Raw genomic sequence first — 25,197 nt, forward strand, 5'->3', positions numbered from 1 at the left:
ACACTATAATTCTATTTTTATTTTATTATTATTTATTTATAAATTAAAATTATAATTAAAATAAATTAAAATTATAATTTATTATAATTTTTTTTGCTACTTAACTTACTGTTTTCCTAATGGAGCTTCCCAGCAAAAAGTATTTCACACCACAATGACAAATGAATGACAATAAACATCTTGAATCTTGAAATAACTAGAATATGTGTGATTTACTTTGTAATGGGACAAAATTGCAATCCATCATGTGTCTACCAGTGTTGCTTAACATCAGTAAAAAAAAAAAAATCATTAAATTGTTTTTTTTCACACATTACAAAAATGTTTGTGTTATAACTAAATTCATTACAAACGGTTACATACTTACTGTGCATACAGTTAATGCCTTTTAACTATTGCTATTATTATATTTTAATAACACAAAAAGCTTTTTTAAAGGATCAAAGCTTGGCATGCGAGCTCTCCCAGTAAAATAAGTAGGTTTTATTTCTTCTTTATAAAGTTGACTCAAAGATAATGGGCTGATGTATGTCCAGATTGTCTCTATCTTTCTCGCTGGTTTGACTTAACATTTCCTTGAACAGGATTTTGTTTTGGTAATAGGACTGAGAAAAATGCAACCATCTTCCATTCAGAAACCTTGTTAAAAAAATGGCTTGAGATTGACCATTATTACACATTTTGAATAGTTAAATGTGTTTGTTATTAGATACAGTGCTGTAAAAAAGATAAACAAGTAAGTTTAATTTTGAAAAATGAACCCTATCAATGAACCTTGTGATCATCCACGAGCCAAAGCATGGTGGAGTATGTAGGCTAATGGATGTTATGCTCCATACTTGCTAAATGTTAAATGTTTCAGTAGAAATTATCTTGAAAACATTGGAACCTTCAGCTTTAATGTGTCACCATTACTCCTGTTGTTTGTGGTTCAGATCCACACCTGAAAATAACAGTTACATTTTTTTTTTCAGAACACAAAGGGTAATCTTATAGTGGTAGTTGGCCACACAGGAAGACACAGACAGTTTTTGTACATTATTTAATAAATAACTCAAACAGCATTGGGAGAGAACATGGTATTGAAATAAAAGGCACTTTGAAAACAATACTGTAAAGGCTTGTGTGTGGTACTTCATTTGGGTGTGAAAGCATTTCAGAGGTGATTCATGTGATGTCTGAACAAATACACTTGTTTCAGTCCTACAATCTAAAAAAAAGAAGTAACTAACGGAATTGACTCACACAAATGAGTTCACCAGTTCACGGAACAAGCTAACATAAAACGGATTTTTGGCGTACTTGACAAGAGCACAGGAAAGGACCTGAGAATGAGTAATAAAGTTACTGCAGTTAGCAAGTACAACAATATTTCGTTAGTTAAAGGTGCAGTGTGTAGGATCTGGAGGCATAAACTTCTTCCATGTGCCAAGCATGTAGGAGAACTACGGTGGCCAACGCGATGCACAAAAACGCAAAAGGCCCTATCTAGAGCCAGTGTTTGGTTTGTCCGTTCTGGGCTACTGTTGAAACATGGCGGACTCCGTGGAGAGGACCCGCTCCGTATGTAGATATAAACGGCTCATTCTAAGTTAACGAAAGCACAACGATTCTTAGTTTCAGGTGATTGTACACTATGAAAACATAATTATTAATATTCCATTTCTGCCAATAGATCCTCTTAAATGCTACACACTGTTCCTTTAAATTGCAATTTGTATCATAATTATACAAATCGTTGATTGTTCAACATAACCACACGTTTATAATTTTAACAAGTGGTATACAGTCCCTTTGTGATAGTATATCAACAATTCAAATAATGATAGTTGATATTAATCTTCATCTTCTGTATTCACTCCTTTAGAATAAACAACAGTTCTCAATAAGAGTGCAATAAAATGTGTTTCTGAGCTGCAGTTCAAAACTACATTTACAACCACTGCAAAATCTACTGTGATTCAACACAACTGTCCAATCTTAGTGAAATATTATTCAATACCTCCTATTGCAGTTGCTTTCTATATATACACACACACATTGACATTATGTGCTGCTATTGCTGACAATTTACATATTAAACTCAGGTCCTGTCTGGGACACACAGAGACACACACAGGAAGTCAGTGCACAGAGAGAGACAAGAGGACAGAAAGGTGAAAAAGAGACAGAAGCTGAGGGATTCTTGTACATATATTGTATATCCATAGTGTCCACATTGTGTTGTTTAAAAAAACTGCTAAATCCTCTGCCCATACCAGTCCTGTGGCAGGAAAAAAAAACACTTTCTTGCAACTTAAAAGTATATACACATACTGTATACTGTACATCTAAAATACAACAAATGCATATAAATTTTAAGTGTTAGTAAAAATACAGATGCAGTGGCAGCGTGGTACATCATAAATGTAAAGCAACAAGAAGAAATGACACCGCAGGTTCCCCCCCAAAGACCCCAAACCTGCGGTAAATACTGCAGTTGTCAGTTACTTGATAGCAGAGTTCATTGAAAACTACCACGCCATCATTTTCCTTCATATTTGGGATTGACCACAGTCGTGACAGCACTTTTGTAGATGGGATTTTCACCCTGGAAAGCAAAAAAATTGAAGTTACAATCACGTTATTACTCAGCCAGGCAATATGCAACGGTTTTGTTAGATTTTCTGACACGTTCATCAAATCACACAGAAACAACTGGGTTCCCATTAAGGCTTAATTTCCTGTACATGTCATTTATTTAGATCACACTTAGCACACAGTCATGCCTTTGTGACAACTTTCCAAACATGTACGTAACATACTCACCAGACGAGGTTTCGGTATTTGTGCCCTGAAGACACTTAACCTCAAACTGAACAGGTTTTGTGAGTTTCCAGCTGTTTTGATTGTCACAGCACACTCATGCACACTCATTGAGCAATATGTCTCTTCCCAAGGTTCCACTTGGCTATAACTTTACTTGATGTTGATGGTTTAAAAGACAGGTGAAAATAAAGAAAAAGTAGATACTGAGTGAAATCAAGACACACATGAACAGCCCGTGCAGGAAAATGACGTGGAAAGGAAAAGAAATACAAACTTAAAGGGCCTCAGCTTTACGTCCATAGCGCGGGTTCTGGAACTGATTGATAGGACTCTTGTATATGGGGTTGTCTTGCTACAGGTTGAGAATGAGGACAGAGTAGAGTTCAGCAGGAAAACATAGAACAACAACACAGAAAAAGAATAAAAAGGCAGTATAAAAGGAGAAAAGCATGACAAAAGTGCAGTGAAAGTGATGGAAGGAGGACAATGCGAGAAATAGAAGGCAAGAGAGAAGTATATAATCCGGATAAAACAATGTGTTTTTTAACCTTGATCACAATCAAAATGCCGAGTGTGTGAACTTTATAATTAAAGATCTTATTGATAATATTTTTATGTAGACAACAATTAAATAATAATACATCAACAGACCTTTTAAAAAGGTGCCAAATAAAAGTATGGCTTTTCCTAAAAAAAATTATTATGACTTTGAATAAATCATTTTAAAAATTTTGGCGAGTCCAAAATAAATGTTTTGTTTATCTCTGTGGAAGATATTTGACATTTGGTTCCCACTTCTAAGATGGCTTCTAACAATGTGTGACATCTAGTGGCTGAATGTTATCAATGTTATCAGTAGCAACTTTACAGACCTTTTTTTTTTTTTTTTAATCGGGCCCCTGGATACAGACAGATAAAACATCCCCCAGAGCTTACCCACTAAAGCTACCCCACTTCAACACTACTTTTTGTCTTTTTCTGGGGTATTTTGCTGGTGAACCTGGGGACCTTTGTTCCAAACCCCTCTTTATCCCCTCATTTCTTGTCATATCTCTAATGAATAATAATAATAATAAGAAGAAGAATGGCCCAACAATACTTGCTCTAAAGTTCTGCTATTGATTGAAAACAGATCCAAAGTAATATGTTCATGCTGGAGATGAAGGCAGGCTATATGAATCTTTCCAAAGCTTCCTGCCGCAACAGATCCACACTGACACACCTCCCTCTCAGATATAGACATATACTAAATCATAAAAAATATATATAATAAATATGAAAAGAAATCTCTGACACAGGTTATGTATTTTCTTAAGGCTGAGATATTCTGCTTTAAGCAGCTATATTCAATTTAATGTAGTTTTACTGTATGGTATGTAGTCACTCTAAAGCTACAATATGAAGAGAAAATAAACACAAATATTATAAAATGAATATTAGATCAGACTTGGTAACAGATACTCAATAATAAAGGATCACAAGCAAAGAAATGTGATCCAGACATCCCTACATTTGAGTGAGCCCAGTGAAACAAGAACTGCTAATGCTAACAGTCCCTTCAAACAGAGGCTCTGGCTTTGGGGGTTTAATGAGTTCTTGGGAAGTAGGTCCCACTTAATCTTTCATTCATGGAGGCTCTACACTGTTACAGACATTTTAAACTACTTTTATTATGTACTCTCTGTCCTGCACCTGTGAAAAACTGTGGATAAAATGCAGGCCCTCGCCTTTCTTTGTTAAAGAGATAAGGAGATATTACTGCATTTACTCTAAATCAAACAAGGGCCAACCCTCACAGACTGTTTGACACCTTGATTACATCGAGATCTATTTTTACTTACTAATCAGTTGAGGCTACGGATCAGGATGGTGTGGTTGCAACCATAAAAGAGCATAAGAAGGAGCTCATGCAGTATGGATAGTCAGTCTCTCATTTTTCAAAATTAAAGGGATGCGGAGCCATAGGTTGCCCTGCCCATGATAATAAGTAAGACCCCATCATACTTATAAGGAACATCTGCATCATCAAACCCACATGTTCTGCTCTCTGTATGACACAATTCCACCACTAGATGGAGGCAATTCACTGCACATGATGATGTGCTGAAATCCAGTCTCCTGTCATATTGATGTTGGCAGATGATGCTACAGCGGGGAGGAAGCAGGGAGGGAAGGAGCTGTGGCCACTCCCCGGAAAAAATCCAGCTATGCTCAGAGTGCATAACATTCCCAAAAAAGTCCACACAGTCCCCGAAACATTTTTCCTTTTCCATTTTGAGCGCCATTCAAAAGCAACACATTCAATCCATATCTGCAGCTGAGAGACTGAAGAGAATGCGATTTGTAATAATATCAACAAGTCTGCAAATCTCATCTGCTGCTAAGAACAACACATTATCTCTACAAGTTAATTCCCTGACAGCGGCTGGCTTTGCATGAGCAGTCAAACAACACCTGTTTTCCACATTTGATGGCTCAATGACTCAACCTATACTTCTGCCAAAAAAAATCAGAAATATCTATGTAGCTAATCGTTCCCAGAGCAGGTTGACAGCTCCAGACACTCACCGTATCCCATTTGGCGTTCATCTTCTCCTTCTCGAACTTGGCGAACTCTCTCCTGTCGTGGATGATCATCAGCAGCTTCCAGATGAGCAGCAGGGCTAGGCCAATCAGGACAATGCCGGCGACCACGCCCGCCACGATGGGGATGATGTCAGGACCGGCGGGGCAGTCTGAAATGCAGGCAGGGTGCAGCAGTGTTTAGGCAGCTTGAAATAAGAGTTCAAAAATAACAAGACCATGGGAATAACATACCATCACACGGCTGTACATGAATAAACAAATGGCCTATTTTTGCAACCCGACCACCGCAGCCCCTGTAATTAGATTTCTGTGTAACAGAAACCCTCCACACCCTGGCTCATGTAAGCCCAGCTTTCTGCTTACCCAGCGTGTCGACCACATGAACCTCCTTCTCCGTGTTGTTGTTGACGGCGTAGGTGTAGTAGAACCAGCAGTCGTTGGCGTCCCTCTCTTTGCAGTGCATCACGGGGTAGGCGGCGTCGTTGGGCTGGGGCAGCTTGTCCCTCTCCTTCACTTTGATCAGGTTGAAGTAGCTGCAGTCTCTCTCACATGTGTCCTTCTTCTCACCGGTGCCAAACGCCCGGCACTGGACGCACTCTCTGGAAGGAGCGGGTATGTTGTTGTTAGTAATGAGCAGTGAGATTTGTTCTGCTATCACAGGGTCACACAAATTACAAAAAACATACATTCTCACTGATGTGTTGTGTGTTATAATGCAGTTTTAGCTTTAATTATACAGGTTTTGAGATATCTGTCTCTAAAATGTTTTCCTCCACTTCATGACCATGGAGGTGAATGGGATTACATTCTGCGCGTACTGAACAATGACATTTAAAAAACTTAAACATCAACATTTCTTTCCAGTAATTGTCCTTTTTACGGTTTACCGAGGGTTTCATAGTCTAACACTGAGGGTGACCCCTCAAATTTCGACAAAATTAAGACTGCTGTGGGCTACTAAAGCCTGTTCTTTATTTATTTACATCTTAGCAAATTAGCACCATTAAAAGTGTGCCGAATTAGCTATTAGCAGCTCCTCTTTGCAATGTACCCATGGATGTACAGTCAATTATCACTGGATTACTTTAATACTGAAGAAAATTTAAAGACTTGATGCTTCTCAGGCAAATTCTGGATTATAAGGAGCGTCTTTTTTTCGATGATTACTTAGCAGTTTTATGGACATTTATTCTTGATGACATAATGACATCCTCAGGAAGTCAGACTGGATCTAAAAATATATGTGTCATGTCTGTGTGTTCAGATTTGACTGAGATATGACTCTGAGAAGGAGTGCGTGTTTTGACGAAATTAGGTGCTATTTATGTGGTAATGGTTTTAAAGTGCCTTAATTACCTTAATTGCCTTTATGAGCTGAGTGTTACAGCCACAGACTGTACATAAGAAGTGGACGTAGTCACCTTAATGTCACCCATTGATTTGTTTACTGCCTTTTTGAAGCCTTGAGTTTGGCATTTTGGCCGTCGCCGTCTTGTTTTTTTGTAACCAGAAGTGACATGAGAGGGTGGAGCTAAGTACAACCGAATGCTGAATAAGACATTTTTAGACGATCAAAATGTTACAATTAACTTTCATGAACTGAAAACAAAGGTTAAAGTTGTAAGACGCAAACACGGACAACTCCCAGACTGGACAACGCCGTGGTAGCAACCTGTCAATCCCAAGGTAGCCCCGCCCTAAAGCATACCCTGCTTTATGGTCTATTTGACTCTAAATGGGACCATAATTTACTAAATGAACATCATGCTGTATTGAAGAAGACTTGAAACTAGAGATTGAGACCATAAACTCATGTTAACAATGTTTACTGAGATAATAAATCAAGTGAGAAGTAGGCTCATTTTCTCAGAGACTTCTATACAATCAGACGTCTTTTTGCAACCAGAGGAGTCGCCCCCTGCTGGCCGTTAGAAAGAATGCAAGTTTAAGGCACTTCCGCATTGGCTTCACTTCTCAGACCCGGAGGTTGTCCACTGGTTACAGCCACTACTGTGGATAATGGCTCTTAAGGTGTAGAAGGATACACTGTAGTTTCAGATTTTTCTCAATGCACTAATATGCCACATGTACATTGAGAGAGTTATGGGTCTATAATCAATAAGTGATACCTTTGTAGAGTGAGGACAGTGTACCATAAGAGATGGGGGATATTTGTACATTGACACATCTTCATTTCAGACTTACTTGTGTTCAGTGCAGACTCCTGGACAGGTGGGACAAGTCTCACAGGTGGGACCCTGGAATTTGGGGTCAGTGCACTTGCAAATGCCACAGTCACAACTTCCTCTGCCGTTACAGAGCTGCTTGTTGCTGGCCATACACGTTTTGTCATCCAGAGAACAATCACAGGCACTTCCGGTCCACATGGGGTCACAGACACACACTCTGCATTCGCAGCGTCCATGCCCTAAGAAAAAAGAGAAAATTAAATGAGTCTTTTCTCTGTCTAAACATCATCTGAGTAGAGCCTATGTGCTTAAATTCTCAGAGACTAGATCTTCCCAAGCAGTGGAGCTGTCATTCTCACCTCCACACAGTTTGTTCCCAGAGCGGTCACAGTTGAAGTTGTCACAATCGCAGTACTGGCCGCTGTACCTCTCCTCAGGGTTGTCTCTCTTCTTGCACTCGCACGTGCCGCACACGCAGTCTCCGTTGTTGCTGCAGATGTCGGTGCCGTTGTCTTTACGGCAGGTTCGGTCCATGTCCTCTGTGGCCACATCGTTGCTGCTGCATTCACACTGTCTGCCCACGCGTCCTTCATTACACCTGAGACAAGGAAGAGGTTGTCATTCTGAAGCATTTCTCAAACAGAAATCCAAATAACATTAAGTATGAGGCGTAAAGGTTTTGGCTATTTTTTTCTGTGTAAGATGTATGGTACAATGTTCACGGACTCACTTGCAGGCACCACACTCGTAGGTCCCGTTGCCAAAGTGGCAGAGTTTACTGTTCTTGATGCCGTCCTTGTTGCAGTCACACTCGCAGATGAAGTTGAGGGTAATCTCCACCTCCTCTGTAAATCCCAGGGGCTTTATCTTGATGGTGTCAGGCTTGCCTTGTTTCGGGCAGCCCTTAGATGTCACACTGATGTTGAACATGACCTAGGAATAAAGGCAGAAAGGAGACTCAGTGAGCGAAATACTGAGGTTTGTCGCACGTCTGCGAAAATCTCAAAAGTCAAATCAATAAATGTAAAACTTTCTACGTGACATCATTGTGTGATGCGAGCGCAGGCTTGGGGTAGAAAACAAACCACAATGACTGTGAATTACAAAAGTGATTGTTTTTCAGTATCTGACATGATGAAATCGGCTAAAATAGGCCTGATGGAAGTGGAAGACTGATGGCTTTGGATGGAAATGCATCATGTTGCGCCTAATATTTTTCAGAGAAAAAAAACAGCAATTATTTTTTTTATCCCCAGTGCATGGAAAATAATACTTGTTAAATCCTTTATTGACATAGTTTTGTAGCTGGTATGTGTCTAGAGTCTGGTATATTCTGAGGACAAACAGCAGGAATTTACAGAAACCCTGGGAGGTATGTGAGAAAAAAAAAATTCTGGTGATCCAGATTCAGATCCACAAATTGTTTTCTCTCCTGTGTTTATGACCTAAGATCAGGCGAAAAAAAGGTTTTGCCAGGATCATCTTTCCAAGTTCTTTAAAAACAAATTCATCTGTGATTCATTCAAAATTCATTTGTTTTGCCAGGTGGGAAAAATAAGTTCTACCAGGATCATTTTTCTAAGTTACATTATTTTCATCTGTGAAAACAAGTGAAAAGAAGTTTTGGCAGGTGAAATTTCTTTTGTCAGGCGTGCCCCACTACCTCATGTTCTAAACAGTCTAATAGACTAAAAGCATGTTATCCCTGACGGCAGATTAGCACAGATTAAAATACATTTCTAGCCAAAACAGAGGACAGTAATGCATAACTTGCTAACACACTATATATGTACCTTGTGAGAAATTAAAATTCACCTGGAAGAAAACATTAATGCTTTTAGTCCTATTTAGAAGATAGAGTAGTGGTGACCTTCAGCCTCTTGTGGCAGAAATGAGTATTACAACAACGAAGGTATTTACTGTATGTTGTAACTTAAAGCAACTGTAAATGGCCAGTGTAATGTGTGTGTATTGAATAAGAAATTTTTTTTTTAAATTACAAGATAATGTGATCTCTGGTGTGAATTACAGAGAAATCATTCATTGTCCCTCACAAAAATGCATGTAAACCTTTTTAATGATCTAAATTCTATTTGACATTTTCAGTCTCTTAATGGCCTGAATGGTGGTGTGTGTTTTGACAGGCTTAATCATCTACTGGTGAAATACAACAAAAAAGAGACATTTTCTAATCCTCACCTCATCCCCGATGGAGATGTTGGAGCACTTTCGTCCACTTTCGCCGTCACTGACCACTCCGTTTTTACAGTGGGACGTGTAAGCTATGGTCACTCCCTCTGGAAGCTTGCTGTTCTCCAGAATAACCTCGGACGAGAGAGACTGCCAAAAACCAAGCGATAACAACACATATGTTGGAATGTCATCTAGTAGCTTTGTTTTGACTGCATACAATACACAAAGGATTAGCTTTGACAGTCACAATGTTGATTGCTTTAAAGGAATAGTTATGATTTTTTTTTAAGTGGGGTTGTATGAGTCTCTAAAATACGTTTTGCAGCCATCTCCGTCCACAGCGGTACATTGGTTTGCTCCCGTGTCGGTACTCCTGTCTGTTTCTCCAAACTGGGGGCATACCGACCGACATCTACTCTAGGTAATACACTGACTATGGAATAGGTAACTCATACAACCCCACTTCGAAACACCTGAACTATTCTTTTAATGTGGTTCATTTGAGTAAATGATACAGTAACTTAATCAAAGTGTACTCACATTGTAAGCGCTCACAATAAGGTTGATTACATTGCTTGAGTTGGCAGACAGAGTGCCCACTGCAGACTTTGGTATCAGATTTTTCAGCTCCTGAGAAGAGAAGAAAAAAAGTTTAGAAAAAAGCTTCATCAAAGCTCTGTTAATCTTGTGATATCTAGAATCTCTATTAGCAAAAACACAGAAGCAAGAATACTCTTCTATGAATTTTTACTGACTGTTGTTCCAGCTGCAATACGTGAGTGCATCTCATTACAGCCCGAAAATATACTGATTTAACCATTTAATTCTCGATTTAGATGGATACAACATTAATTTCAATGTTGAAATTATGGAAATATTATTGCTTTGAAGCAAAGACTGTATATAAAGATGGACCACCATGACAGCTCCCCAAAAGTGAAGCCAAAACATCTGGACCGCCCCCTGGTGGCTGGCTGCAGTATAGGTAATAAATCCCGCCCCCTCCATGTTAGCGGATGGAACATGGGCCAAATTAAAAGTCACAGTACACGTCAAATACATTTTCCACAAATATGGTTTCTGTCACTTTAGGTAGTTCTTATCACGCTGATGTATGTTCATGTTTTCTGATAAATTTGGTTTTAACTAGTTATTTGATGCTATAAAAAGGGGGCGTGACATCATGATTGACAGCTGTGATTGACAGCTGCTCTGAGTGAAGTAGTCACACAGCCGGAGGCTCGGCAATTGTACAAGAACGGAGATGTAACTTTAACTTTCCATAACCGCCACGAGTCTGTGTAATAGAATTTAATCATAAATGTAGTTATAGAGATATTGTGGTTGTCCATCTATACATACAGTCTGTGCTTTAAAGCATACTGAAGCTACTGTGGGGCTACGTAATGAAAGAACTTTTATCATACTCAGATGGAACTGGGCTGAACTGGCCTGAAAAGCAACCGCATTGCATAAGGAAATAATTAGAGCTTTTATGGGGATGCTACCTCAACTCGCCCGGCTGGATATTTTTACGGACTCTTCCTATCACACACACGCAAACAGAAGGAACGAGGAAGAGTATGTAGTAAAAGTGTGTTACATAGAGAAACGAAGAAGAACTCACTTGGTAAACAGGCTGGAACTCCTCGGTGACCGCAAAGATGGTCTGAATGTTGTTGTCGCTCAGCTTCTGAACCAGGTGAGCAATGGAGGGGTAGTCCTTTATAACAGGATGGAGGAGAAAAGGGTCAATTTTATAGTGTAACACACAGTCAACATGAGTAGCAGTGTATGAACAGGCCAAACAATACTGAGCTACTTACGTAGTAGTGGCTCATGGTGTACACATTGTTCTCTAAGTGACATTTTCCATCATTGGGCAGAACGATGCCACCCAGTTTGCCGTCGCCGGCAAAGTGGAAGCCGGCATCAGTGGAGAACACCAGCAGACGAGTCACATTCCTCCAACCAATATGATCCTGAGAAATGAGAAGGAAACACTCAAACTAAAAGTAATAATTGTCTGCCGACAGCGATATATCCTCTCTATAAATGCTAAGTGGGAATATGAGAACCTCATAATGTGGCACATGAACTTCTGATTATCGCTGCATCCAAAAATGCCCTTTTAAACACCAAGGACTCATAAAATACCCGTTCCGTTCACACATCACCACATAAATGCATTTATTGCCACTGCATCCCTCCAAGCAAGTGCGGTAATTGTGGGAAAATTACCTTGAATTGAGAAGCTGGGAGTGATTATTTACCACAGGATTACTGAAGGGAAACTGCTTACCCCACACACAGCCACTTGCATGATAGCATCAAACCCCCCCTCAGGAGAGTCCAGGTTTCCAGAGATGTGCTGCTGGCCCACCAGGGTGTTGAACTTCTTGCCGTCGCTGGTCAGCTTCAGGACGTTCTTGTAGCTGAACGGGCTGGTGCAGTTCTGGTCGCCCGTGCACGGGTTCAGCAGCTTGGCCGGGGTGGTGCTGATGTATGGCATGACCGTCTTCTCCACAAAGGAACCAAAACCTTTAAAAAGACAGTTGGATTTCATTTTAAACAACTTGAGCAAAAAGTCAACAATGGATTTGGGTAAAGGCTTAAAGGTCCCATAGTATAATAAGTGAGATTTTCATGTTTTTTTATTATAAAGCAGGCTTAAGTCTTATATAAATACTGTGAAAGTATCGAAACACTCAATCCACAGGGAGATACACACAGCCCGTATTCGGAAACTCTGCATTTGAAACAAGCTGTCAAGATTTCTGTCCATTTGTGATGTCACAAATATACAATATTTAGACACTTTACACAGATTTAAACGTAAACATTCTAAGTGTGTCCCAGTTTATTCCTGGTTGCAGTGTATGTGAATGTCATCAGCTGATAAGGAAGTACACGTGGACCCAAGCTGCTGCCTAGCAACGCAATTCTGTTGCAATTTCGTCGCAATTCCGTCGAAATGCGCTAAAACGGAGCGTTTCAGACAGAGGATAAATACAGGCATATTCAGGCCGACAGTATGAGGAAAATAAATGTTTTTTTGAACATTACAGCATGTAAACATGTTCTAGTAGAAACACAAAATACAAGTATGAACCTGAAAATGAGCATGATATGGGACATGATGCTTGTTTTGAGACTGGGTGCTCTGGTCTAGGGATAAGGTGACACCAAATGAATTCAGAGGAGGTCGATGAACTCTAATACTTCTTTGGTTTGTTTGTACAGGTCACAAAAAGGTCATTCAACCTTGGGTGGCAGTAAATACCCACAATAGGACACCTGACAAAACAAGACAGCTAATCTACCTCAGGGCTTTCAATGTTTGATACAGTGGACCTCCTCAGACAAAGTCGAGACAACTACTTTAAGTCCTGTTTTTCTTTTTGCCTATATGTTTACATTTTGGCAAATTGGCACCATTAAAAGTATGCTGAATTACCGATTAGCAGTTCACGTTTGCAATGTACCCCTGGATGTACAGACAACTATTACTTGTTTACTTAGAAACTGAAGAAAACTTAAAAACATGATTATTCTCAGGCAAATTCTGGAGTTACAAGGAGCGTCTTTTTTCTGTGATTCCTAAGCAGAATAATGGACATTTAATTGGTGATGGAAAGAATAAGTCACATTGAATATAAAAAACGTGCATCACAGAGTTATGACTCAGTAAAGGAGTGCACATTTTGACATAAATTGCAGGAATCAGGTTTTTAAGTACCTTAATTCTATGAGTCATTCCAGGCAATACTGCTGCTGCGAATACTGACTGTGTTGGTGAGGGGGACAAACTACAATAACTAAATTCCTGTTGCTTTTAGGATAAGAGCATGCACGCCCTCCTCCCCGTTTGAAAACCTCTGATCTACTTAAATAAGAACTGGTGACTGGAAATGACGAAAATGTTTTTTACTTCTTCTTTTTGTAAGTTTTGGCTACTAAATGTGTAATGTTGAAGTAGTTACAACAACTGTGATTTTTAGTTAAAGAACCAAAGAAAGCTTTTCATTTCTTTGCTCCCAAAAGAAACAAACTGTCAAATGTGATCACGCTCCATAATGAAAACACTCACCTATCCTGAAGTCAGAGGTGATCTTTGACATCTCCAGCATCAGACTTGTTCCCAGATTCTTGACGTTCTCCAGATCATCCTTCATGGAGTAGGACAGGTCCATCAAGTAGTAGAGGTCGATGGGGTAATCTTCCGCTCGTTTGAACTTCAATTCGAAAGCCTGGGGCTCACCTACACAATGTTACCGTAGTTAAAAACTGTGTCAGAGTGGTGAATATACAATCAAATAGCGTCGGGAAAAGATGAATTAAAATGTATTCTCACCAGATCGGAGGGTGAGGCTGAGTTTCTGGGGCTGGATCTGAGTGATGTCCTCTGGCTTCAGTTTATCTGCTCCCTTTCTGCGATTTGTCACCTTTTTGTTCTTGAGGATCGTCTGTTCCCCGTGCGGGTTCTCGATCATGGCGTTATCACAGCCCCTTTTTATCAGAGACTGCAGCTCGTCACAACGGGTCGACACGGTCTCGCCCTGTTTCAGGAAGTTCTACGAGCAGCAGCACAGGGAGGATTAAAAGGGACAATTTTACAAGTGAAAATCAGTTTGTTTGTCGTAAGGCACACTATTAGAGCTGTTGCATAATGTCTTTCATCAGGGTTACTCTCTCAGTTACAATCTGGGGGGCATTGAGGACAAGGGATGGGCGCTTACCAGGCAGAAAGGGTCTAATAAAAGACACTATTGAGTTGCATTATGGAGTATGTAGTGTTTGTCCAGTGTCTGCTGCTCTGATTTTTCCCATTACTTTTTAATGTCTTTCGCAAGTACTGCAACTTTATTAAAGTACAAGGCAAAAGTGCGACTACGTTGTCGCGGAGGTATAATAATAATACAAAAAAAATGTCCTATCAAAAACTATTTTGATAATTAATTAGTCATTTTAGTTATTTACTGAGCAAAAATACTTGGCAGGTTCCAGCTTCTCAAATGTGAGGATTGGAACTGAAACTGATTCTGACTCATTATCAATTTTCTACTTGTTATTTTCTTGATTAATAAATTGACAATTTTTACAAAACATCAGAAAATAGTTCAAAATGCCCATCGTACTTCTTTCAATTGATTGTTTTGACTGACCAACTGTCCAAAACCCAAAGACACTCAATTTACGTGTGCTATATAGTTTTTTGTGCATGTAAAGTTACAAAGCCCAAAGTCCACACTAAAGGGAGTTACTCTCCCCCACAGAAACACTGCTCCTGAAGGGCCTGAAACGCCTCGCTTGAAGTCCCGCCTTTTCTTCCGTAACATGGTGATGTCACCTAGTAATACATTTGCATAATACCTGCCTAGCGGCTAGTCTGGCACGCCCTCAAATAAAGCTAGTTAGAGTGGAGCTGGAGCACAATGTGAAGAGTTTTGAGTTTTGAGTTCAGGAGCTCAAATGGAGCGTTTCAGACAGAGGGTGAAAAGAGGTGTTGCAGTTCAGCCGGTATGAGAAAAATAAAGCATTTTTTGAACATGGAAGCATGTAAACATGTTTTAGTAGATAGCATAATAGGTCCTCTTTAAATATCTTTCCAATGTGGACTGTTAGTCGGACAAAACTAGGAACTTAAAGACATAACCTTGGGCTCTGGGAAATTGTGATGGCTGCATTATTTTCTGATATTTCATAGGCTAAACAAGTAATCGATTACTTTAAAAACCGATAACGGACAATCATTCACTGCAGCCCTACATTAAGCACAGTCCCAAGACCACAGGCTCACTATCGCTATATGCCTAATGGCATCATAATGACATCAAACTGCATTTCTCAGCAGCGCTTATAGCTGACAGCTTCGATTCACATACCGGGTCTTTACACCAGCCACATTTGGCTCCGGCCTGGATGCACTCCCCGCAGTATTTGGCGTTGGCATTGATGCACTCGTTCCCCTCTGGATGGAAAACAAAGAGAGGAGAGAGAGAGGAGGGAGGCAGAGTCAGAGGGAGCAGGGGCACAGCACAGGCCCTGCAAAGTAAGCAGCCTGTTAAGCCCCCCGTGTTTACACATCAGTTCATCTGGAACAGTGTGTGGCTCGACGGTAATTGGAGACAGAGACGGAATATTCTGTCTTTTCCATTATCCTCTATGCCCCGTAGGTGGATCTCTGGTCAATGACATCATTAAGATAAAGTAGCCGGCCTCCCTCTCTAAGGGAGGTAGTCATCATTATGAATTGTATGTTCGCTATGCAAGCTGGCATCAACGAAATGACATCATGTGACAGAATAATGATGTTACGGCAATAGCGTGGGAGCCAATCTTACCTTTCTGAGCATTACCGCAACAAAAGACTCCTAACAAGGTGGATATCAAGAGCAGCTTCAGGTCCATCTGAAAACACACACAAGAAAAATATCTTTTAAATGTGCTGTTGTGTCATCAAAGAGTTCTGAGAAGCAATATGACATTTGTGACTCTCTCTTTGTTAACAATAATAGCTGGTGTGCTTCATAGCCTGAATAGATTGAATTCATAATTTCCTGAACAAAAGGGTCCAGAGGAACGAGAGAGAGCGTCTCAGAGAGATGACAGATTGAATGTGTAAATGGCTTGGTTATAATTAGAGATAATAAATTATTCGCTGGCAGGAGCTTGGCTATTCTCAGTCGGTCAAAGGGTAACAGGCAGCCAATTCAATTCAGAGCACTTTCACATACAAACATGTAGGCTACAGTATCCAGGCGCACATTAACGTACAGACACAATCACACCGACTTGCCCCTGGCTTGGACTACAGCCTCCTTTTCCACAATCCTTTTTACTGTAAATAGCATCAGTTCCCTAGAGTCACCCCCTCTCTGGATGTGTATATTGATCCCTTGTCTGTGAGCAGGCCCTTTGGTCAGCCATATCGATGCATCTTGTCCTACACTAATGCAAAGCTCATGACTTACTAAGGATAAGTGAGCTGAAGGAGCTTTCTCTGCACTGATCGGCTGATTAGCGGCTCTGTGAGACTGTACTTTAGCATAGCGGTGCCTTTGAGCAATAGCTTGCCAACATACTGATGTTTAGCAGGTATAATGTTGTTTACCATCTTAGTATTAGTATGCTAACGTTTGCAAATTATCACTAAACACAAATTACAACTCAGGCTGACAGGAATGTCGTAATATTGCAGGATATTCATGTTGGGATGAATGTCTGCACCAAATTTCAGAGCATTCCATCCAATAGTTGCGAAGATATTTGAGTCTGGACCAAAATGGCGAACCAACGTACTTACTTTTCTTGAGCGTTTCACTTAAAGCAAATTTCAACCTCATGGTGGCGCAACAGAAAGAGTCAGGGGCTAACCAGGATCCATCCTCTGGAATGATGAACGTCTGTATTCAAAATTTTGCGCCAATTCATTCAGTCGATGTGAAGATATTTTGCTAGATAAATGAAAAATGACCTTCTTGTGCCGCTAAATGAAAAACAAATCAAACTCGTGGTGGCGCTAGAGGAAAGGTTGAGATCACCAAAGTCATTAGGATCATTTGGATACACCGACACCTGACCTCACCGCTTAGTGCTCGTGGTGCCCTCTCTCCCTGCGGGGAGGGACAGAGCTCCCTGCTCTCAAATTGCACCGAATTGATGCGTTTAATTTTAAAACGCAGGCTACAAAAATTTCTTGCTTAATGTTTACGAAGTCAATGAGTAATCATGTTAAATAATCGTGAATGATTTTTGCCATAATCGAGCAGCCTTTAGGGCCGGTAATTGTCGAAAAAATTCACGGCTAGCAAGTGGGCGTGTTGATGATGTTTCCATGTGACTGGCGCTTATTGGCAGTTCTAACAAGCGACAGCTGGGAAGGCTCCTACAGAGACACCGAATCAATGGCCTGATGTTGTATTGAGGTGCACTGGCGAGGGACCAGCATGTGCCGAATCTAATTAACATGTGGAATGTAAAACCCAATGTCCCGCTTGAGCATAAATCACAAACTCATGGGAGCCCTTTCTAAGGGAATCTCCACAGTAGCTAATGTCTACCACACTGGATATTAAAGCATGAGGTTCAAATTAGAGCTAGAAAGACAGTGATAAAGCGACAAAACATTTTTTTTTCTCTTTTGAATTTTTTTTAGACCAGTGACCGTTGCTGGCTATTCATAGAGGCTGCATTCCCTTACACTGTGGTAAAGGAAGCTCTGACGTCCAGTGTGCGCGGTGTTGAGTGATGCATTCCTGGGTGCCTGTGTGAGTGTGTGCGTGTGTGTCCGTCTATATAGACACAGAGGGGCAGACGGCCTGTCTACAGACCCCCAGATTAGATCAGCTGGCTTGAATCTCTACTGCTGTACATGGTGCAGTGTGTGTGTTAGCGTATGTGCTGTGTTTCCATGTGAGAGAAATACCACATTTAACCTGGTTCTGCCACTTTTACGTCATCACCACCGTACCATACTGAAGCCAATCGACCGTGTCACAAAAGATCCATACAGTGTTAGATCTGAGTCCAGCAGTTAGTGATGTACGTGCATGCACAATGAACAATTGATTTCATTGAAAACCAAGCTTAAAATGAAGGAATTCAAGTTCACATTCCTCTTACAACAAAACCGCACACTCAGATATTTTCCTTTCACTCCCGCCGGGGTTTTGACTTCAGCTCCAAGGAATTATTCAAATGCAAACTACCTCGACAAAACGCCAGCGAGGTGTCAGGTTAGAAAAATAACCCTGTTTTCTTAAATTCCGTGAAGCTTAGCAGCTGCAGTGCACAGAGGAATGTTCGATAAAAAAACTACAGTAAAATATAAGCAGAGGACAGAGAGAAGTCCAAGAAAGGGGCTAGGAACAGGATGTTATGCTGCCTTCAAGTGCGCCGCCAAAGCTCAGAGTTCAGACGTCGTAAATACAAGTTGTCACCATTTTTCAAGGTGGTTTTGGTTAACATGGCCACTATAACAATGTGTTTTTTGTCTATAATTTTAGAAGTAAAAAGCCGAATAAAGATGGAAAAACTAAAATCATTAGAGGTGGGGAATCACCAGAGGCCCGACGGTACGATATTATCACGATACTTAGTTTTCATTCACATATGTTGAGGTCAGAGGTCAAGAGACCCCTTTGACAATGGCCATGCCAGTTTTTCTTCGCCAAAATTTAGCGTGGCTTTGGAGTGTTATTCAGCATGCTTACCTGCAACCTAACATGACATGGTTGGTACCAATCGATTCCAGGCCATCGGATTGTTAAGAGGTTAAGAGTTAATATAATAAAAGGTCGATACTTGACGTCTGTGTATCAATACAATATTGCAAAATATTGTAATACTATGCCGTATCGATTTTTTCCACCACCCCTACAAATCATACATGAAAAAGTTCTATTAGCCAAGAAGTATATAGTTTGACACCTCCAGAAAACCTTAATCATTACTGATGAAGACCATGAGATGCGGTTAAAAGCTCTGTTGTGAAAAAAGGAGAAAATACGAGTTTTAATTAAGTTTTTTTTTTTGGGTCAAACAAGTTTCCTATCAGGTACAATTGAAGTTTTTTGGCAAAAGAGGTGTTTTTGTTACACTATATCTGTACAGGAAGCAGCTGTGCATACCCACAACTTCATAGAAAGCACAGTTTGCAACTGAAGCAGAGACATGGCTGACTATCCTGTTAGCTTCCTGCTATTTATAAGGATATATATGCATTTTCTTTTCTCCACTGGACTATGTTTAACCCCAAAGAAAAGCTGCATTCCCCTACTCTAGGGATCGCAATGTATGGCAACTACACTTAAATTCGGACTTTCCCAGCCGCATTAACCATGTTTTGACTTTTTCCATACATGCTTACATGGGAAGAACAATATTTGCAACCCTCCCTGACAACAGCCTCAAATTGCACTCCTCTGTGTTCCAGGAGGCCTGATGCTCAGAAACCATACCCACATATCATTTTGAATAAGCCAGATAATGCCAAGAAAACACTGTCATGCATCGTCGAGTAACATCACTATAAATAATACAGTCAGTTAAATTTGTGAGGTTTCAAAATGCTCCAATAAGTACACTTTCATAAACAACTTGAGTATTTTGGTTGTGGCAAAGATATGAATTGCTGATGTGCAGAAGGGAGGGACGAGGACCATTAGGAGAGGTTTGCATGACAACCGCAAGGCTCAGAAGTATTTATCCATTGGAAAGCATAAACATAAAGATAAATTCCAGACAGTTTCCTGCAGACTGGTTATTCTCTTACAGTTTATGTAGCTCCCACGCTCTTCCTGCCTCTCTCTCGGTCAGACGCCAGCATGCATACATGCACATTTTACTCCTCAACGCCTGCCCTGTCCACTTGTCACACACACCTGAGCTGTGACTAATGGCATCCCAGTGTTTTATGGGCTTTGCGAGGCTCTATCAGTTGGCAGGAGAAGGTGATGCATGGCAGACACTGTGGTGCGTGACTAAAAAGGGCTGAGCTTCTCAGGCATTCCTGAGGGACTGAACGCTGCCCGACCAGGATAGTAACCTGCAACACGGCTACTGCACTTTGGGGAAATGTGAGCTGTGAGACCCATAAAGGGATGCTGTATTTGTACCACCGTGATTCCCACAATCCCCTTTCTCCAGTTTGTTGCTATTTATTCAGTATTGACAACAGCTGAAACAATTATTTAATTGATTAGTCAATCGAATCAAAAAATGAGATATTCCATTACTGTTTAAGTGCAATGATTCACAATTTTAATCTTTTTTTCCCCTGCAAAAGGTAGGACTAAAACATGATAGAAACACATTTTTTAGGATTTTATGTGCAGGAGAGTTGAGCAAAAAGTATAAAAGATCTCCGCCACATGCAATTTGCAAAGTGGTGATTGTCATGCAAATTAAAAGAAAGATCAACCCACACGGCTAGGGCCTGTCAGTGCTAGATGCTTCAACTAAGTAGAGCACGGAGGTCTACTTTAATGATCAGTTTTACAGAAAAGTCCCCACACTAACTCATCTGCTGCGGTTTGTGTTTCTCAGATCAGTCTATCTTTTCTCAGTCTGTCCCTCTTGGTGATGCGACATGGCACAAGCTAACCAGCTATAGTCAGCAGACATGACAGGTGAACACAGTGTAACTAGTCACGTTGCAGTTTACCAGACTATCATGACTCAAGATGATATCATGTACCACAGTGGTTCCCAACCTGGGATCCTGGGATATATATACATTTATTTAAAGATATTTTTTTGCTACTTAGTAGAAAAATTTAACAAAATATTCTGCTCAATCTATATTTGTTGACATTTAGCCTTTCAAAAACAATATTTTCCCTGCGGTCAAAAAAGCTTTTTGCTCTAAGCTAATTGCTCTATGTATAACTAAAATCATAATTATAATAACACACGTACTACCAAAGTCTGTATATAAATCTATACAAAAAGATATTGTTTTGCTCATTAGTAGCAAAATCTTACGAAATATTCTGCTTCGATCCATATTTGTTGGCGTATAGCCTTTCAAAAACAACATTTTCACTGTCAAAAACCTATTTCCTCCCCCACTTTATGCACACAAATGGAGGCCCTCACCTGCATTAATGGGGTGGTTTAGCAACAATGTAACACCATAAATTACATTTATTTAACCACAATAACAAAAAAATCTATTTTGGCTCCAAATATATTATAGTAAATTAATTAAGGTGTTACAAAAAAAGATCATATTTCGTATCTGCTTGGCAAAATCCGTCAAGACGTCATTTTGATTTTGATTTTGTTCGAGGATTTGTAATTTTTTAGTGGGGGGCTCAGCTCTTCTTAGATACAAGTAGGTTGGGCTTCAATGAAAATAGGTTAAGAACCACTGAACCACGACAATATCATTTATGTTTTTGACTAGAAGTACTCTTTTGTGTACATTGTAATAAATCTATTTTAACCATAAAGGCATTTTACACAGCATGCAAAAACAAAAAAATGTATGAATTGCATTAATTCGATACATGACATAGCCTACATTATAAACTTATACAACGCCTTCTTGTGCACTCAATGAACCTTTGGAGGTTCCTGAACCCCTGCGTGAAATTATCTGATGTAGAGAACCCAGCTTTAATTGATCCACAAAAACCTCGGCCTTGAAGTGGATTTACTTTCCTTTAAACTGAGCTGCATTTGCAAGTGCTTAGAAGTACTTACTTCAGCAAGCGCTGCCATGAATAATGACCAGCGGAGTCAGAGAGAGCTAGACGCAGTAGTAAAGCACACACTGACTGCAGCAGTAAAGAAGCTGTCGGCTCAGAGTCACAGCGCTCTTGGTAGGAGAAGGTCTGGGCTTCCCTCGCTCAGAATGACTGTTGTCCTCCGGCCGTGAAAAGAAGGAATGGAAAAGGAAGGAAAAACAGGAAAGGGCGGTGCACAACTCGGAGGGGAAAGGAGTTGCTTTGCTTCAAGTCAAAATAAAAGGAACTTACAGATTTTCCTTGAATCTGCTGAGTTAGCCCTTTGGCACTTTGGACTGCCTTCATTTGTACAGAAATAGTCTTTTTTTTTTAATGTCAACAGATTATTACATTTGGTAAAAGCAACTATTGAACAGATCTGCATGGCGAAAGTATCTTAGACTTTATAAACTTTGAGGATCTTCAGTATAGTTCATATTTCATTAAACCATTCCAAGATGCATTCAGTCACTCTACAGTTGTCTGTGGCATCTCTCTGGCATCCTAAACTCACATCCTCCCTCTTTCTCTCCCTTGTTTCCTTCCTCTCTCCCTCTCCGTCCTCCATCATACCACCCACACAATTGCTCAGTTCACTCCCTCCACTGTTGAGCCGAGCCAAACCAGTGGCCCCTTGACTTCACGTACCCTTCAAACAGCGCCGAGCGGGGAACATGTCTGAGCTCTGAGACGTACAAGCCGCCCGACAGGACTGAAGGAGAATACCAAACAGTGTCCGTCTGTGTCTCTGTCCACCCCCCACCACCACCATCCGGAGGACCCTCTCATAGCAGACAAAAGCAATGAATCAGGCTGCCCTCCGAGACCGTGACAGAGGGTCTGATCCTTAAAGTGTTCCCACTCACCATCCCCTCTTTGCCACAAGGGCCTCCGTGTGATAAATAATACTAATGAGTCAGATGTTGATGTCTTTAGTCTTTTGGTGCTTCTTTCTCTCTCTATAGGACATTGATATGGGCAGACAATCCAATGTGATCTTTCCACAGGAGAAAAAAAAATGAGAAACATACTGCAGGCGATGTGGATGAAGGCATAAAGCGCCTAGAAAAATGTCATCATAGTTTCCACATCACAAGAGCATTCCGGTTTTCAAACTATTCCTCAGTAGAAGAAGCTTTTTCGGAGAGAAAAAAAACGTGAAAATAATTTTACTGAACAGCTAGAGTTGGAGTGGAACTTGTGCGAAAGGAGATGAAATGCCAAAGAGTTTCCGTCACGTCTGATTCAGTCTGCCATCCTTTATTTTTAGCCTCAAAGAAATACACACAGATGTGTTATTGACATCAGCTTCTATTCCTGCTTTCACATTTTGAGGAATGGTTCAATGATTTATGGGCACTAGAATGATAAAAAAAAAAAATACTCTGCACAGGCGTAAAAATAGCTATCGAGATGATGTCAGCACAGACAGGACCTTAAGCATATTACACAACAATTTCTACCACATGCAAAGTACCATCCTGAGGGTAATGAGGCATTGCATTGAGAGAGAATATTTAGCATTTGCTGAACAGCAGCCAATAAGTTCAGAAGTGACTATTACAGGATAACAGCACATTTTATTTTCATTCATTCATTAAAATGTTTATCAGTAGCCGTGTTTCCGTTCAATTGACAAGCAGATTTTACACAAACTTTTGAAAAGTCGCAAAAAAAATTGTGAATCAGTCGGTGTTTCCATCAACTGGTTTGGAGCGAATAAACTCGGCTAGTTTGGTCAGAAGTTGCCGTTATAGGCACATGGCTGTAAGCCGCCTGTAAAAAAAAGTAGAAGAAGTCGAGGTCGCAAACCAAAAACAAGACAAGTTGGCTTGGCAATCTAACGGTCGTGTCTAGAAGGTAACCCACGAGTTGGGGAAACTCTTGCAAGATGGTTAGGTTAGGCATTGATCTCGAATAGTTAAGCTTAGGCTAGGTCATTGGGCAGGGAGTCTCGCAAGATCTTTTGCAAGTTTTTGACGATTACAGATCAGATTTCACAAATTGAGGATTACCTTCTAGACATCTAGCCCCATCTAACCCATACATCCATGATCTCACCCATCTACGAGAGAATAATGGAGAGAGGTCTTCAGGATTTTTTTGCAATTGGTTAATGTTTTAATTGCTCTTTCACGTCAGTTAGTATCGGCCATGTTTCATGTTTCATGTTCTTCAGAAAAGAAGACAAGCATTCGCATGTTATGGCAATATCCAAGAAGACGACCGGCAGTGGAAACAGTTGATCAGTCATATGAGTTAAGGCAAAAAAAACACCTCAAGCGAGCGTAAAAACTTTCTCTCGGAATTTAGGAAGTTTGATTGAATTTTGCTGTTTCTATACAGCTTCTCTAATGCGATACTTCAAATTGAGCTTAAAAATGGATTGGAATTGGAATTGAATGGAGACACAGCTACTGACTTCTTAAAACACAGTGTAACAAAAGCACAAGTAAAGGAGTCAGCAAACTGATTTCAGTAATGTCCGTTTTTTTTTTTTTTTTTTTTTTTACATATGACACAGCAATATTTATCTAACGTTTGCTAATATTAGCCACCATGAGACTTTTCTGTGTTTACTATGCATTTTCTGCAGTTGAGGTTTGGTTGGCGGACCTCTTTGATAAAGGTGGAAGTCCATCCATAAAAGTGGAAGTCCAAACCTGCCTTATATCAACCCAGAGGGGACACATCACCTCGACGTCAGAATCACAACGCAAAACATTAGGTCAGCCAGCAAGTTGCCCCGGATGTAGATCCCCATGCAGTTAGCCATAATGGTCGTTTCAGGTGACTACTTACAGGTGGTCTGAAGTGGCGAGTGCAAAGTAAGCACAAGCCATAGAGCCACAAAAGCTACATTTATGGGAAATACACCAGGTAGATATAAACGGGAATTTACGTTTAAGGCTGCAGTGGCAAATCCTGAGTGTATTGAATTTAGCAGTGTGCTTTATTGCTTATGTGATCTTCTTTTAAAAGTTGCATAGTCTCGGTTTAATGCTTAACATGGTGAAAAGCTGAACAAAGTGGTAGGTAAGTGACATGGTAGTACAAGTGGTATACATGTTTTTATACAGGATGTGTGAATCAGGTATTTTAAAGCACGCTCCAAAATGGTTCAGCTACGGACCCATAATCCTTCATTCTGTAATAGTTTAACAGAATAATAGGGGTAGCAGCTACAG

General features: G+C 40.3%; 1 protein-coding gene across 3 annotated transcripts in view; it reads right to left on the reverse strand.

Annotated features, from left to right (window-relative positions):
• Nucleotides 1-1,027: 1,027 nt before the first annotated feature.
• LOC119480419 (integrin beta-1-like) overlaps nucleotides 1,028-25,197 on the reverse strand; it is a 34,768-nt gene continuing 10,598 nt past the window's right edge. The window contains exons 1-17 of one of the 3 annotated variants that reach the window (XM_037756604.1): nucleotides 21,987-22,118; nucleotides 16,121-16,187; nucleotides 15,662-15,747; nucleotides 14,131-14,350; nucleotides 13,867-14,037; nucleotides 12,079-12,317; nucleotides 11,603-11,758; nucleotides 11,404-11,499; nucleotides 10,317-10,406; nucleotides 9,783-9,923; nucleotides 8,314-8,516; nucleotides 7,943-8,181; nucleotides 7,600-7,822; nucleotides 5,758-5,993; nucleotides 5,377-5,543; nucleotides 3,083-3,160; nucleotides 1,028-2,590 (exon numbers count right to left, since the gene is read on the reverse strand). In XM_037756604.1, coding sequence (XP_037612532.1) covers nucleotides 3,083-3,160; nucleotides 5,377-5,543; nucleotides 5,758-5,993; nucleotides 7,600-7,822; nucleotides 7,943-8,181; nucleotides 8,314-8,516; nucleotides 9,783-9,923; nucleotides 10,317-10,406; nucleotides 11,404-11,499; nucleotides 11,603-11,758; nucleotides 12,079-12,317; nucleotides 13,867-14,037; nucleotides 14,131-14,350; nucleotides 15,662-15,747; nucleotides 16,121-16,187; nucleotides 21,987-22,004 — 2,430 coding nt within the window. In that variant the 5' untranslated portion in view covers nucleotides 22,005-22,118 and the 3' untranslated portion in view covers nucleotides 1,028-2,590. Of the gene's footprint in view, nucleotides 2,591-3,082; nucleotides 3,161-5,376; nucleotides 5,544-5,757; nucleotides 5,994-7,599; nucleotides 7,823-7,942; nucleotides 8,182-8,313; nucleotides 8,517-9,782; nucleotides 9,924-10,316; nucleotides 10,407-11,403; nucleotides 11,500-11,602; nucleotides 11,759-12,078; nucleotides 12,318-13,866; nucleotides 14,038-14,130; nucleotides 14,351-15,661; nucleotides 15,748-16,120; nucleotides 16,188-21,986; nucleotides 22,119-25,197 lie in introns of those variants that run through there. The other 2 variants (XM_037756606.1, XM_037756605.1) reach the window with 2 other exon arrangements.

The sequence above is a fragment of the Sebastes umbrosus genome, chromosome 21, assembly GCF_015220745.1.
Source record: "Sebastes umbrosus isolate fSebUmb1 chromosome 21, fSebUmb1.pri, whole genome shotgun sequence".
NCBI lineage: Eukaryota > Metazoa > Chordata > Actinopteri > Perciformes > Sebastidae > Sebastes > Sebastes umbrosus.